We start from the raw sequence: 15,588 nt of genomic DNA, 5'->3' as shown, positions 1-15,588 counted from the left end.
TTTCCCCAACCCAGGGATCGAACCCATATCTCTTATGTCTCCTGCATTGGCAGGCTGGTTCTTTACAACTAACACCACCTGGGAAGCCTATAATTGAACAGAACATGCCCTCAAATAGCACAGGGTAGTCCCAGGACATAAATACACAGTTATGGGGCTTCCCTGGCAGCCCAGTGGTTAAGAATCCACCTTGCAATACAAGAGACACTACTTTGATACCTGATTCAGGAAGATCCCACATGCTGCAGAGCAACTATGCCCATGTGCCACAACTACTGAGCCTGTGGTCTAGAGCCCACGAGTCAAAACTACTGAGCCCATGCGCAGCAACTATTGAGGCTTGTGCACATACAGCCCGTGTTCTGCAACAAAAGAAGCCACTGCGGTGAGAAGCCTGCACACCACAACAAAGAGTAGCCCCCACTAACCACAACTAGAGAAAGCCCTCGTGCAGCAGGGGAGACCCACTACATCCAAACTGTAAAATAACTAATTAATTAAAAAAATACATAGTTATGATAGCCAGGTGACAAGTTATGAGGAACATGCAGGGAAAGAGTCTAAATTTATTAGGGCCACAAAGCCTGGCATGTCTTTCTTCTGCTTAAAATTTTCCCATATCCTTTGGCACTTAAAAATAAGTGAAAATACTTATTTGCCTTCAAGATCCCCACCATGATCCAGTCCTCTGCTGGTCTTGTCCATCTCCTAACCCTCTCCAGGATGCAGCCCCCAAGCCTTCCACTACTATTTGGACACACTGAGCCCCTTCTGTCTCAGGGCTGTGTGTTTGCTATTTCTCTCCTGCATCCCTTCCTGCTTGCACTGCCTTGTATCCTTCAGCATCAGCTCAAATGTCACCTCTTCCAAAAAGTCAGAGTCACCTCCCCTGACTGCCCTCTCTAATGTTACCATTGAATATCTACTGCCCTCACCCTCTCTCATGCAAATTGCCCTTGTCTGTTTTCTTGTTTGTGTATTTGCTTGTTTAGTGTTTCTCCCATTCAATTATCAGCTCCAAGGAAGCTTCCTGCCTCCCTATCGACTCTGTTCAAAGTAGAATTCAGTGTGGGCTGAGGGCTCACTCTCCTTGGTAAGTCGCAGGGGCTGCTGGGGTTCAGAGGAGCCAGAGAGGAACCAGCCAGGCCAGGCAGCAGCCTCGAGCCTGAAAGCAGGGCCTGAGCTTCTCTGGAAGAAGGTGAAGCGGGTGGCCTCTTCTCCGCCCCTGTACAGGTCCTCGATGTTCACATCCTGTGGGGACAAGGCAGAGGAGGCTGGATGGGGCAGCTGACTGTCATCGCTCGAGGCTTCTGGGAGTTGGCCAATGAGGGAACCAAAAGGTGAGTCTTTCTCCAGGGAAATTCCCTCTGCAGGTTCTAGAGGGAAGGGTCTGGGCACTGGGTGCAAAGGGAGATGGTGGAAATCCAAACAAGAGGGACATGTGGACCTTGCTGGACCACAGATGGGCATAGAGATGCCAGAGCACCCTGGAGGTCCATAGGGGCCCCCAGCACAGGGTGCGATTGCTCACCTCCAGCTGCAGGGAAGGCCCCTCCCCTGTCTCCACACACGCCAGGCAACGGCTACCTCCCTGGACCCCCAAGAAGATAGGGAACTTGGTGCGTTCCAGGCCTCTGTTGGGGAGTATGCAGATGGTCTCTAGGAGGGAAGAAGAGAAGAGAGCCAGGTGCTGAGGGGACCCCAGATTGCAAGCTCTTAAGCGAGCTTAAGAGCTCAGGTAGGAAGGTTGGGTAGGAAGCTCGGGTAGGAAGGAACTGGGCCAGGGCACAGCTGACCTGGCCCCTGCATGCAGGCTGGGACTCCTATCAGGGCCCTGATCCCTCAATGGGAGAGCTTTCCCTGCCTCAATTCTCACTGTCACTGGAGACAGAAGGGGAAGGAGAGCCTGGGGCAGATGGAGTTTGTATGAGTCCCAGGAGGTCAAGGCCCCAGATACTCACCTGCATGACAGTTGTCTGCATCGGGATCTCCCACCAGGAACTGGCCATCTCTCATGTACAGAGCCTTCTGCTCTGCATCCTTAATTCTGGAACAGGAATTGATGCTGATTGCCCACTCCCTTCAGACATCCCGGGCCCCCCAGCCCTTCTGCCCCAGGCTCTGAATGACCTGCTCATTGGCAGTTCTTCTGTGTTGAGTCCTGCCCCAGGCCACGGGTGCGAGGCCTTGCACCATGGCCACAGAAGCAGAACCTAGAACCAAGATCACCTGCAAAGTTGACTGAGCCCCTTTGTAACCATTCCCAAAAGCCCCCCTGATCATCACTAACAAGCTTCCTGACTCCCAATTAAGCAAAGACACCTGCTCCAGTAAACACCCCATAACACCCTAACCAATCACCCAATGCCATCCTTCCAGCAGGAATTATCTTTGTCCTGAGGCTATAAGAATCAGCTATTAACTCACAAGAACTATCTTTCCCTGGTCTGTCAGGAGGTCAGCCCATTGCACTTGCAGTAAATCTCTGCTCTTTGTTCTTAATAAACTCACTCCCTTCTGAAATGCTCTCTGGAAATTCTTTCCCAACCCGCACTTAGACTGCCCCAACATCCTGCAGGTGAGAAGAAGGGATACTACTCCATCCAAAAGTAGGTCAAGACTAGGTTAGCCATAGGCTATAGGAAAGTTCTCCTGGGGCTGGGCATTTTTCAGAGACTGCATCTCTGTGTTTACCAAGCCTGGCCCCTGTCAGGCCCTCAGGGCAGTGATGGGAGCCAGGGTCTTCTCACTGAGGTGTACAGAGTTTTCCTGACCCTCCAGCCCTCCAGCATGCAAGTATGTAAGGGGTGGGGCGGGGGGGGTGGAGTAGGCCGCTTTGGGTGTACCAAATACAGATAGTCAGCAGAGAGTCAGAGCAGGGCCCTGATGACTGGCAGTGGGGTTGGCAGTGGTTCTAATGATCAGTGTGGGAGTGTAAACATGTGCAGGGAGGCTGAAAAGGAACGATGGTGAGTCTGTGCAGATCAAAGCCACGCCCACAAGGTTAACCCATTGCTGGCTGGTTTCAGAGATGGCCATCAGTTGCTCTCAGGCCTGGGGATGCTCCTTACCTTCAAGGGCAGAACCTCTGGGCCAACACCACCACTTCTAGGGGACTCTTCTTTCTCAGTAACAGCTAATTATAGTACCCTGAGCTCATGACTGTATGTGTTTAAAGCAGGTTCCCTTGTATAATAAAAATGAAGATCTGAAAAGAACCTGTTTTGGCAGCTGGCCTTCTCCCTCCAACCTCAACTACCAGGAACTGCCATCCGCATTCTGTTCAGGGACAGAACCCAGGCTAGAGACCCCAGAGAGCTGACATCCTGTTTTGTCATTTGCAGGCTCCATGCACATGTGTCTTGCCTTCTCAGCCATGCTGTAACTTCCTGGAGGCCCTGACCAATCCCCCATGTCTAGGAGAGGATGGGGCCACAGAGAAGACAATGTTCCCAGGTGCCGTTAGTGGTAAAGGACCTATCTACCAATGCAAGAGACCTGGTTCAATCCCTGGGTCAAGAAGATCCCCTGAAGAAGGGAATGGCTACCCCCTCCGAGTATTCCTGCCTGGAGAATTCCATGGACAGAGGAGCCTGGCGGGCTACAGTCCATGGGGAGGGACTCAGTCACAAAAAGTCGTCATGGAGAAGCTGAGGGAATGCGTCCCAGGTGTTAACCCTATTCTATTTTTATTATACCCAAACTCATTTCTTGAAGGGCTCATGATAGTTTACAACAAAAAACACAGATAATAAAGTGGTAACTGAAAAGTAAAGACTCAAATATCAAATGAGAAAAAAATAAGAATTAGAAGCCCAGAATGGGAGTAAAAACCACAGAGGTTAATATATGAAATACTATCATTGAGATTCAAAATTATCTCTGAGCTTTTAGAGAGAGGACGCTGAAGCAGTACAGAGAATGTGAGTCTGAGTCCTAGTCCTGTGTGACATCAGGTACTTAATAACCTTTTTGAGCCTCAGTTTTCAAATCTATAAAATGGGTTTAGTAACACTCCCTTGTAGATTTCTCAGGATGAAGGCAAGGCAGTAGGATGGCTGGCTTCTTGCAGAAGCTCAGGGAAGAAAGCTTCTGTGATTATGGTAAGTGCCTTAATTATGGGGCACTTGAGCTTTCTGGGTGAGAGGGAACTTCATCCTTCTGACTCAGCCTTCTTTTCTTCTTTCTCTCTCATTCCCAGACCCCTGATTAGGAAAGGTAGACTCCAGGAAGACTTACATGTAGTATTTTGCCATGGGGAGGGAGCACATTCTTGCAAGCAGGCTTACTGGTCCTCACTGAGGGGGGAAAAAGGGCTGTCAGAGTGTGAATGGATAAAAAAGATGTACATATACACAATGGAATCATAGCCTGTCATAAAAATGAATGAAATAATGACATTTACAGCAACGTGGATGGACCTAGAGATTATCATACTAAATGAAGTAAGCCAGACAGAGAAAGACAAATATCATAAAATATTGTTTATCTGTGGAATCTTAAAAATAACACAAATGAACTTATTTACAAAACAGAAAGAAATTCACAAACATAGAAAACAAGCTTATGGTTACCAAAGGGGAAATGAGAGGCATAAATAAGGAGTTGGGGATTAAAATATACACACAACTATATACAAATAGCAGAGACATTACTTTGCCAACAAAGGTCCGTCTAGTCAAGGCTATGGTTTTTCCTGTGGTCATGTATGGATGTGAGAGGTGGACTGTGAAGAAGGCTCAGCGCCGAAGAATCGATGCTTTTGAACTGTGGTGTTGGAGAAGACTCTTGAGAGTCCCTTGGACTGCAAGGAGATCCAACCAGTCCATTCTGAAGGAGATCAGCCCTGGGATTTCTTTGGAAGGAATGATGCTAAAGCTGAAACTCCAGTACTTTGGCCACCCCATGCGAAGAGTTGACTCATTGGAAAAGACTCTGATGCTGGGAGGGATTGGGGGCAGGAGGAGAAGGGGATGACAGAGGATGAGATGGCTGGATGGCATCACTGACTCGATGGACGTGAGTCTCAGTGAACTCTGGGAGTTGGTGATGGACAGGGAGGCCTGGCATGCTGTGATTCATGGGGTCACAAAGAGTCAGACACGACTGAGCGACTGAACTGAACTGATATACAAATAGATAACTAATAAGGACCTCCTGTATAGCATAGAGAATTGTACATATATACCGCTGCTGTTGTTGCTGTTTATTCACTAAGTCTTGTCTGACTCTTTGAGACTTCCATGAACTGTAGTCCACCAGGCCCCTCTGTCCATGGGATTTCCCAGGCAAGAATACTGAAGTGAGTTGCCATTTCCTCCTCCAGGGGATCTTCCTGACTCAGGGATTAAATCCATGTCTCCTGCTTAGCAGGCAGATTCTTTACCACTGTGCCACCAGGGGAAACCCATCTATCTATCTATCCATCTATCTATCTATGTATAACTGAATCACTTTCTGGGCACCTGAACCTAACACAGTATTGTAAATCAACTATAATTCAATTAAAAATTTTAAAAAAGAATGGCTGAAATTTTAAGAAAAGAAAAGGGAAGGTGGTGGAGCTGGAGAACAGATACCCCAAAGGCCCCAAATCACCCCATCACAAGGCAGAAAGTTCTCACCAGGAACTTGTCTATCGCTGGCCTCTGAGAATTCACCAAGGTGCCCCCAGTCCAGCCAGTTCCAGGCCCTCTGAATCGCCTTCCTTTGAGGCCATGCAGGATCACATCTAGCTGAGCTGGCAGGAGTATGAGCCATGACTGTGCCCTGGGGCCAGCTCTGGGAAACAGGTTGGAAGGTACCCCCAAAGAGTTCAGCCAAGAGACATTCCCCAGGGCTTAGATGGGGGTGGGTGGGCTCCAGCATCACAGTTTGAGGAAGAACCTGGCTTAGACCCTGTCCCACTCCCCAGCCTGGCCTTAGAGACATCATCCTGACTTCCTCTGGGCAGCACTTCTAGGAAGAACCTGCAGCCTGCACCAGGGATGGGCAGGATCTCCCTGCAGGTAGAGAGCATTGTTCTGGGGGATGCTTTGCTGAGACTGTGACCTACCAGAGGTTATCCAAACTCCCCCGCTCTATTCCAGATGGAAAACAGCACACACATGAGACACAGACTTGTGTTCTGGGGAAGAAATGGTCCAAAAACTGAAGCCAGTGACCTCTATACAGATCTCAGACCACAGAGCTTCACACAGCTCCGCTCCTGCCAGTTGGATCATCTGTCCCTAGAGCTTTTCCCTGAAATGATCACTTTCAGAAAGGCCATTCTAGAATCCAGCACAGAAAGAAACCCAGAACCAATCATGGCATGAGGCTGGGAGGAGTTGGAGAAGAGTCCAGAAAAGTAAATACAAGGATGGCTAGGGCTGAGGCTAAAGAATAGATCTGATTCTCTCACCAAGGAAGAAGGGAAAGAGAAGAGAAGAGGAAAGAAAGGAGAAACGTAGAGGAAATGGGAGAAAGGTAGAAATGAAGAAGCAGGGCTCAGAGAGGGAGAGGGTGATCCTGAGCAACATTTTGGGAATCTACAAGATGGAAGTCCTGCAGATGGCAGGACTTCCAACCATCTCAACCTCCCTGAGCTCCTGGCCTGGATGTTAGAAGGATGGCTGTAGTCAAGGTTCCTTTTAGTACAGGACCTGCCACTTGATCACCTTGAACAGGTCATTTCCTCTCTCTCAGCTTTGCAGTGAGAGTTTGAGCATTGGTAAGGACAAAGGATCATGGGACACCAACAGGAGTACAAATTCTGGATAGATGTTGGTGATGTGAATCAAGGTCTTAAAGCATTCTGTGTACTTTGTAATTTCATCTGTTTTCCATATTCTAAGGGAAAAATAATGAATTGCCCAAGTATTTAATAATAAAGATGTTCATGGCATCATATTTTATAATAACAAGAAATTGGAAATAATCTATCTTCCCATAATAGGTGACTGGTAAAAATGGTAAATAAGAAAGTGGAGGCTCAGTGATAAAGAATCTATACAGGAGACATGGGTTCAATCCCTGGGTTGGTAAAATCCCCTGGAGAAGGAAATGGCAACCCATTCCAGTATTCTTGCTTGGGAAATCCCATGGACAGAGGAGACTGGCAGGCTACAGTCCATGGGGTCGAAAAGAGTCGGACACAATTTAGCAACTCAACAGCAACAAAAATTATGGTAAATAAGAAAGTATGTGTACATGAAAGACAATGTTGCGGAAAAACATTTTATGATATATGAATGTTCAAAATACCAAGTGAAAAGTGCAGGTTATAAATAATGTGTGCATTATGTTTCCATTTTAATCTACCCACATACATAGAAACAAAGATGATCAATATTTTACAGCACTTATTTATGGCTGACATGATTATGGGTGATTTTTATTTATTTTAGCATTTCAACGTTTTCCTTTATATGAATACGAATTTCCTTTGTGAATGAATGAATGAAAGTTGCTCAGTAATGTCCGACTCTTTGCAACCCCATAGACTGTAGCCCATCAGTCTCCTCTGTCCATGGAATTCTCAAGGCAAGAATACTGGAATGGGGGAAGTATATGCTAAGTTTCAATTTTTAAAAAAATGAAGTTTTCAATCCAAGTCATTAGTTTTCCAGAATGTGCCTGCCCATTGAATCACCTGGAGGACTCTTGAGAAGTACTATTTCCTGGACTAAAGTTTGTTGAAGTTACTTTGTTATCAACAGGGCTGGGGAAATGGTACAAGAGTTCAGTTCTTCTCACTCTTAAATGAACATATAAATCATCTGCAGCTCTTGTTAAAATACAGATTCTGATTCCCTAGGTCTGGGGTGACCTAAAACTCTGCATTTCAAACATGCAACCAAATGGTATTAATACTGGATGACACTTTAAGTGTCAAAGGACACATGATCCCCCAGCCCTTATAGGCTGACAGCAGCATGGTCTTGATGCAAACCCACTTGATGCTGCACTCACTCTCAGCCAAACTACTGGAGAAACTTTGGTTGGAGCAGCAGAAATATGGGCAGCCTGGTGCTGTGCCAAGGGCTGGCTGGGGTAGACCAAGTAGAGGGCCAAGCGTCAGGCCAGACAGGCTGATGACTCCTCCTCTTGGTCAATGTCAACTCAGAGCCAACAGAAAGTCAAGAATGGTCCAGTCCAGCAGGATCTCTGGGACTCTAGAAGCCTCTTTTCCTGGTCTGGCCTCAAACCTGTTTCTCTCCTAAAGACCCCCAAATCAGGAATCCCTGCCTGGGGTCTTGGTATAGATTATGATATATAGAAGTGAGTAGGAATGAGAAGCCGGCTTCTAGTTCATCAGAGAGCCTGGGTTCCTGGTGTGGAGCATCTGCCATAGTTCTTCCCAAAGTACCACATAGTCCCCAAAGCTTTGCCTTCCCAATTGTCTCCAAGTGACCTTTCATTGGATGTTAGGCTATAGCCCTCTCTGGACACCATCTTTGGATATCTCAGTTCTCATCAATTCACCTGTCCTGGACCCAATATCACCAAAAAATATCCCTGGGCTTCCTTAAGCTCTTTTGCACATCACACTCACATTAATCCCACCCTCTCCTTCATCCTCTTACACATTGTCTTCATCGAATCTGTTCTCTCCAAGACCAATATTAACTTCTGTAGAGTCAAATCCAATGACTTTTTTGATTTGTCAGATCTTTGGCAACTGCCTCCCTTGGATCCCTTGATATTGATTCACACTTCTCCATTCTCTGCTTCTCAGCTCCATTATGGATTCTTCCTTTTTTGTGGGGGTCATCCCTAAACCTTGAATTCACGAGCTAACATCCTAAGCACTTTCCTTTCATATGCCATGGAGCTACAATCCATCCATTTCCACAGGTGCAATGATCATCTTTCTCTGATGCCTCCCAAGCCCAGATTGATCATCCTCCTTTATCTCCAGCAGCCTCCAGGATACCACCCTCTGGATATCCTGCCATCATTCTCAACCAAATGCATCCAAAGTCAAATTCATCTTCTCCTCCTCCAAGTCCATTCGTCCCTCCCGGGATCATTTCTCTTGCTGCCATAATATTCCCCTAGACAGTGAGATCAAAACCTGAGAACTGTTGACAACTTCTCCTACCTTCTTGACTCTATGACAGATTTATCAACAAGTTCCAATAAATTATATCTTTAACATATAACCTTTGTTTTCTTCATAGCCATTAGAATTGTGCCTATATTCCTGGTTTCTCCACCTTCAGTACAGCCCAACCTATCTGAGGTTTCTGGACTTGTATCTGCTCTCATCACATCCCCACCCCACTCCAGTCTACAGTGGTTTCCCACTGTATGATACACTTTTCTAGGTCTCACTTCTCCGTGGACACTAAACCACCTCCCAGGCAATGAGACTTCTTTCTTATTTTCCTCATAGGTATTTTCAAAGTTATCTTTGATTTCCCTACCTCCAAAGTCATCCCATCTAATTGTTGTCCATTCAGATCTTTTGGCATTAAGGTCACTGGACATGGATATAGATAATTATAGATGGATAATTATAGAGGATGATCAATCTGGGCTTGGGAGGCATCAGAGAAAGATGATCATTGCACCTGTGGAAATGGATGGATTGTAGCTCCATGGGATATGAAAGAAAAGTGCTTAGGATGTTAGCTTGTGAATTCAAGATAGATAATAATATACCATAATTATAATGCCATTATTATTATCTATAGTTGAGTATCTAGTTCTGCCTAGTTAATTATCAGCTCAGACTTACAAAGTCATGTCACTTAACCTCCAATCTTCAGTTTCAGCATCTATAAATCATGGAATTAGAGTATGTGGTTATTAAAATTCTTTCCAGATCAAACTATCAGTGATTCTATGACTCAATGTTTAAAGACTATTTTCTTTACCATTGCAATCCTACTCTGAACTCCCACTAAGTTTCATTGTGTTATTTATTGTTTTATATGTAGACATTTATTTCCCTTATTAAATTGAACAGGCTCTTTAGGCCACAAAACAAAGCTTGTAGCTCTCTCCACCTGCCCCAGCTGAGATACATCCATGCTTACAAGTAGGACACACACTGCAGATTCAAATGGAAGGTTGGTTCTAGAATTAACTCTGCTACAAGTTTGTTCTGCCACCTTGGAAAGTCCCTTTTTGTCCCTAGGCCTCCAATTTCTTATCATTAGAATGAAATGCTGGGCAAGATAAATAGTTTTCAAAGATATTTTAAGTTTCAAAGAAAAGTTTTCATGGAAACCTAAGGAAAATTAAATGGATAAAAGGTACCCGCTTAGCAGAATCAGAGAGAAATGGAGATATGGGAACCCAGTAAGCATTGACCACTGAAGTAGGCACTGGGTGTATATCAATCTCAACTTCCCAATTTATCCCTCACTACACTTTTCCCCTTGGTAACCAAACACTCTACTCTATATAAAATAGATAACTAATAAGACCCTATTGTATAGCACAGTGAACTCTACACAATATTCTGTAATGACCTAAATGGAAAAAGAATCTGAAAAAGGAGTGGATATATTTGTATATCTGGAGAAGGAAATGGCAACCAACTCCAGTATTCTTGCCTGGGAAATTCTATGCACAGAGAAGGCTGGTGGGCTAAGTCTATGGAGTCTCAAAGAGATGGACATGACTGAGCAACTAAACAACTAAGTGGATGGCTACCCACTCCAGTATTCCTGCCTGAAAAATTCCATGGACAGAGGAGCCTGGTGGGTTACAGTCCATGGAGTTGCAAAAAGTTGGACAAGACTGAGCAACTTTCACTTTCACTGTGTTAATAGATAGTCTCTCTGTATGCCTAGAAGGATCTGTGAGTCTGAGATCCCTGGAATTTAACAAATTAATTAACAAACCATGCCCTCATGGCAGGTCTGATGGAAAGAAAAAGATAAACCATCAGTGGGGTAGATGCAATAAGCCCACAGGTTTTTACACTGGAAACTTTGATTGTTCTAAATAACAAGGACGTATCTGTGTAGATGCCAGTAAAGAATGGACTCTGCCTTGGCCCTTACCTCCCTGGCTACCTCTCAGAGATAGGGGGAGCCTGATGTTTCTCTCAGCATGCCAAGCTGCTGACCCCAATTATTTGGTGCCTCCTGAGTTGAAAGAAATGTCTTATGAAACAGGTCTCATTCATTTGTACAAGGTGCTGACTGGCTGGTGAGGCCAGGGCCTGGTCTTGGGTGGCTGGGAAATTTCCCCTCCTTCGGGAAATGTGGGAGAAGGAAATGGCAACCCACTCCACCATTCTTGCCTAGAGAATCCTGTGGTCGGAGGAGCCTGGTAGGCTGCTGTCCATAGGGTCACACAGAGTCGGACATGACTGAAGCCACTTAGCATGCATGCCGGGAGCCGGTGAGGCATTCCACTCGTGACAAAGGTCATGAGAAAGGAGGCTCGGCATACGCAAAGGCGGGATCGAGCCTCAGGAGTCCCCCCGGATATTCTCGAGCATCTACCCCCCAAAAACCAGAGTTTGCCTACTTTATTGCTTTGTGCTCTCACCTCTGACTTTACTGGGGGCTGTCCCCCACCACCATCTCGCTTTCTCTGTCAAAGAGTTAACTTACAGCTCCAATTAATAAAGTTTCTGGGCAATCAGGAGTGTTTAAATCTAAACCCCTCAGATAGCTCTCTAACTCGCCTGACAAGTTTACCCGGACACCTACAGCTATGCATACGATTGTTTACAGTCTCCCAGCCTCGAGAGGCACGGGAAGCTTAAGATATTCAAATAGCTTAGAGCCTCTCAGAGAGTTAGAAACTGTCAGAAAAAAACTAGTAAAAGATTTCATTGATGAGCCAATGCTTATTGCCAAGTTTCCACATCCCCTGAATTGTATCCTTGAATGTGTATTAATTAATATAGTGGGTATGTAGAAAAAATAAGTAGTGGCCTTGGTGTTAGTAACTTTAGACCCTTAAGGTAATAAATTGTTTCCTTTGTAAACCCATTACACATCCGCCCTATAGGAATACAATTTTATCTTCGGAAGATGGCGCCAAACCTTAAAATAATTACTCTTAGAGAAAATAAGTCTTTGTTGATAAGTCTTTGTCAAGAGTCATAAAATGTTAATAAGCCTTTTGGCCAGAAGATGATGTAAATCACCTAAACCATTTGTATACAATAAATTTGCAGGAAAGAAACCCTGGTTTTTGATAAGGATCAAAGACTGCTGACTTTGCATCCCCTATTATCCTCTATGTGTAACTTAGGGTATAAAAGCCCCTGTTGAAAATAAAGCTACGGGCCTTGCTCGCCAAAGCTTGGTCTCCCCATGTCATTCTTCCCCTTAACTTCCAGCTGAGTCTCCATCTGGAGCGCGGATATCCTCTGCGACCATTTATTTGCCTGGGCTTCTAAGACCCACTCGAGAAGGTGTCTAAGGTGGGGCACCTTCCGCTATTCGAGAGGGCGCCTGCGGCCTCCGTGGTCAGAGCTAACCTGGTGTCATGGGTTATATTGATTTTCCGCGTAAACCAAGCTACTCAGCTTCTTTTCTCCACTGAAGTTTCCTACTGAGCTATCCTCATTCTATTACTCTTTATAGCTCTAATTAACATTTGAATAGGTCGCCTACGCCTTCTCCCCTTCGAATACCCTGGATCAGCCGGGGCTGGTCCCCGGCACATGCATTCATGCGTGCAAACATATATAACTGATTCATTTTGCTCCGTAGCAAAAACTAACACAATGTAAACCAACTATGCGTGCATGCACACATACTCAGTCACTTTAGTCGTGTCTGACTCTCTGCCACCCTGTGGACTGTAGCCTGCCAGGTTCCTCTGTCCACGGAATTTCCCAGGCAAGAATACCAGAGTGGGTTGCCATGCCCTCCTCCAGGGGATCTTCATGACCCAGGGATCAAACCCATGTCTCCTGCATTGCAGGTAGATTCTTTACCTGCTAAGCCACCAGGCAAGCCTGTAAATCAACAATAAAATTTAATTTTTTTAATTTTTAAAAATTAAAAAAATATATATTAATTACACTGCCTCCCCCCTCCAAAGGCACTGGGGCATCTCTAAAGAAAATCAGGCTTCATCAAACATTGCTGGGTACCACTGGCCTAAATGATTTCTTCTGAAATTACTTTCTAAAATCTGTGCTCCTTGAGGACTTTCCTGGTGGTTCAGTGATTAACAATCTGCCTTGAAATGCAGGGGACATGGGTTTGATCCCAATCAGGGAACCAAGATCCCACAAGGTGCAGAGCAACTGATCACTTGAGCCACAACTACAGAGTCCGTGTGCCACAACAAAAGATCCTGCATGCTGCAACAAAAAATCCAATGCAGCCAAATAAATTTAAAAGTATTTTAAAATTTATTTAAAATCTGTCATCCTGAACATTTAAAAACCTTGACATGACTTAGCTATACCTTCTCCTCAAATTCTTTTATGTGTCCCTAGACTTATTTAGCATCCTATGATATCTATGTAGGGGATACCTTGCTAACTAGAGAGCTTGCCAGGAGGAATTAAAGGGAGGTTGCCAATCAGAGTTATTGATAGAGGGATAAGAAAAGAGAAAAAGAGAGAACACTGCTTTCCACCACTGACCTGAAGATCCTGGGTGCCTGGAACCTCCAACTGATTTCTCCAGGCTGTCTACACTGAGTTTATATTTCCTGATCAGGGTGGGTCAGCCTATAGCAATGTTTATAATTGGCTCCAGGATGGGGAAGAAAGGCATTGGGATTTTACAAGGTCTTTGGTACAGTCTAGCTAATAAGAAGGTGGGAACATTAATGAATGTTTGTTAAAGGGGAGAGAGTCGCCCATAAAGCCTTCGCAGAAGCCAAGTGCTGGGACCCTGCTCAAAGCTACTGTCATTGATTGGTGGTTTTGGCAGCCAGATAAATGATGCTGGGGTCAGACATCTTCATATCACCTTCCCTTTGGTTCCCATGGGGCTCCATCTAGACTTAGGGAGGCAGAAGAGGCAAGAGTGAGTGTGTCTGAAGGGCCTAAAGACAAATTTTTGTCCATAGCCAGGCTGTGGCCATCAAGGCAATGTGAGAATGGGAGTTGATGATATTATGAATAGCCCCTGTTGGGGAAGATGAAAGGGACGTCTTTGTTTTTCAACAGGCTCTATTAATTGGTACCAGCTTGATGAGATGAATCTCTAAAGAAATCCACTGCAGTCAGAAGACATTGACCTTAGATTTATCCTGGGATTGAGCAGGTACCCTGTGCCCTAGACTACAAGGGTATATGACACAGTGTAAGCAGGGCAGGGGTGAAGAACACCTGGGCCTCTGATTGATATTGCTTAATTCAGTCCATCTAGCCACTCATCTGTCCATCCATCCATCTATCCATCAATCCATCAGTTCATCTACCTATTCACCTATCCAACCATCAGTACATCTTCCCATCCACCCATCCATCCATCCATCTACCCATCCATCCACCAATCAGAATGTCTACCCATCTATCCACCCACTTACAAGGGGCAGAGATACTTAGGCATGGTATTCTCTGGGGACAAACTGCTTTATTGCAATTCTCCTTCATGGGTCTTTTGCAAAATTTCATAAAGGCTTGATGAGGACAAGGGAGAGGTCAGTCCTATACCCAGATGTCTGCAGAGTGAGCAATGAAAAAATATGGGCAGAGGTGGAAACAGATTTCTGTTTCCTAAGGCCAATAGTCATTCTTCACCCCTTCTCCCAAACTCTTGTCCTCTCAATGGAAACCATCAAAGCACAGAGTATTATACCAGGAAACCAATGAGTGCTCACTGAGCATTAACAAGACCTGTAACAGATGCATGTAAGACATGGTCCCTGTTATTAAGTAGCTTTACAGTCTGACTGGGGAGCTAAGTCATAAACACTTGAAAAGACCAGACTCTTTAATCTCTGAGCCCAGGGAATACTGAAGACAATAGAGGGGAGAACCTCCTTGAGTAGAAAGATAAATTCCTAGAATTGAAAGGGCTTTAGCCCTTTATATAATTCCTCCTCTTTCAACTACTCCTGTCAGCTCATTCCTGCTAAAGCCCTTTTGAATTCTATCAGCCTACAAGTGATACAGCAATCACATTTGAAGCTGGAAAAAGCTTCAAGAATGAGGAAGAATTTCAGCTGTTCCCTGCAGGGTGGGTCTATTTTGACAGGCAGAAGAGGGTGAAAGAATATTCTGGGTGGAGGAATAGTCTCCACATTTGACACTCTCTGGATTCCAATAATTTGCCAAACATTACACAAGGTGCTTGGAAACAAGCCGGGACAGACTTTAACTTGAGGTGATCTCAGGGGCCTCAGATCCCAAGTCAACTTATTACAAGGAGGGGGAGTTAGCATACAGGCGAGCACAAAGCACTGTCAGAGCTGATGACCACGGCTCTCAATTCAGCAAGGGCTCCTGGGAGGAGGTGACGATATGAGACCTTTTCTGGGCGTGTGGGCAGACAGTGTGAACCAAGTCTGTTCTCAGCAGCCCTGAGGGGCCTGTGGCCTTGCTGTCTGCTGCCTGAGGCCTTATGCTGCTTCTGGGCTGGAGCTGCTGAGGTCCCTGGAGCCAGACCCTCTGGCCTGGCCTCTCCCTCGCTGATCCTTCAGTGGCAGCTGAACCTGCCAGGC

The 15,588-nt window shown here is 45.4% G+C and overlaps 1 protein-coding gene across 2 annotated transcripts; it reads right to left on the bottom strand.

Annotated features, from left to right (window-relative positions):
• Positions 1 to 537: 537 nt before the first annotated feature.
• Positions 538 to 13,646, bottom strand: IL1F10 (interleukin 1 family member 10). 2 transcript variants are annotated; one of them, XM_006056002.4, is made up of 5 exons: positions 13,559 to 13,646; positions 4,240 to 4,298; positions 1,962 to 2,047; positions 1,532 to 1,659; positions 538 to 1,251 (listed from the first exon to the last, which is right to left on the bottom strand). In XM_006056002.4, exons 2-5 carry the CDS (start codon positions 4,269 to 4,271, stop codon positions 1,039 to 1,041), a joined length of 459 nt encoding a protein of 152 aa, XP_006056064.1. In that variant the 5' UTR covers positions 4,272 to 4,298; positions 13,559 to 13,646; the 3' UTR covers positions 538 to 1,038. The 2 variants fall into 2 exon arrangements, with proteins under 2 accessions (XP_006056064.1, XP_044781906.1); XM_044925971.1 differs by lacking the exon at positions 13,559 to 13,646 and adding an exon at positions 9,725 to 9,747.
• Between the last annotated feature and the right edge of the window lie 1,942 nt (positions 13,647 to 15,588).

This window comes from Bubalus bubalis, chromosome 12, assembly GCF_019923935.1.
Source record: "Bubalus bubalis isolate 160015118507 breed Murrah chromosome 12, NDDB_SH_1, whole genome shotgun sequence".
NCBI lineage: Eukaryota > Metazoa > Chordata > Mammalia > Artiodactyla > Bovidae > Bubalus > Bubalus bubalis.
This window is presented reverse-complemented; position numbering and strand designations above follow the sequence as displayed.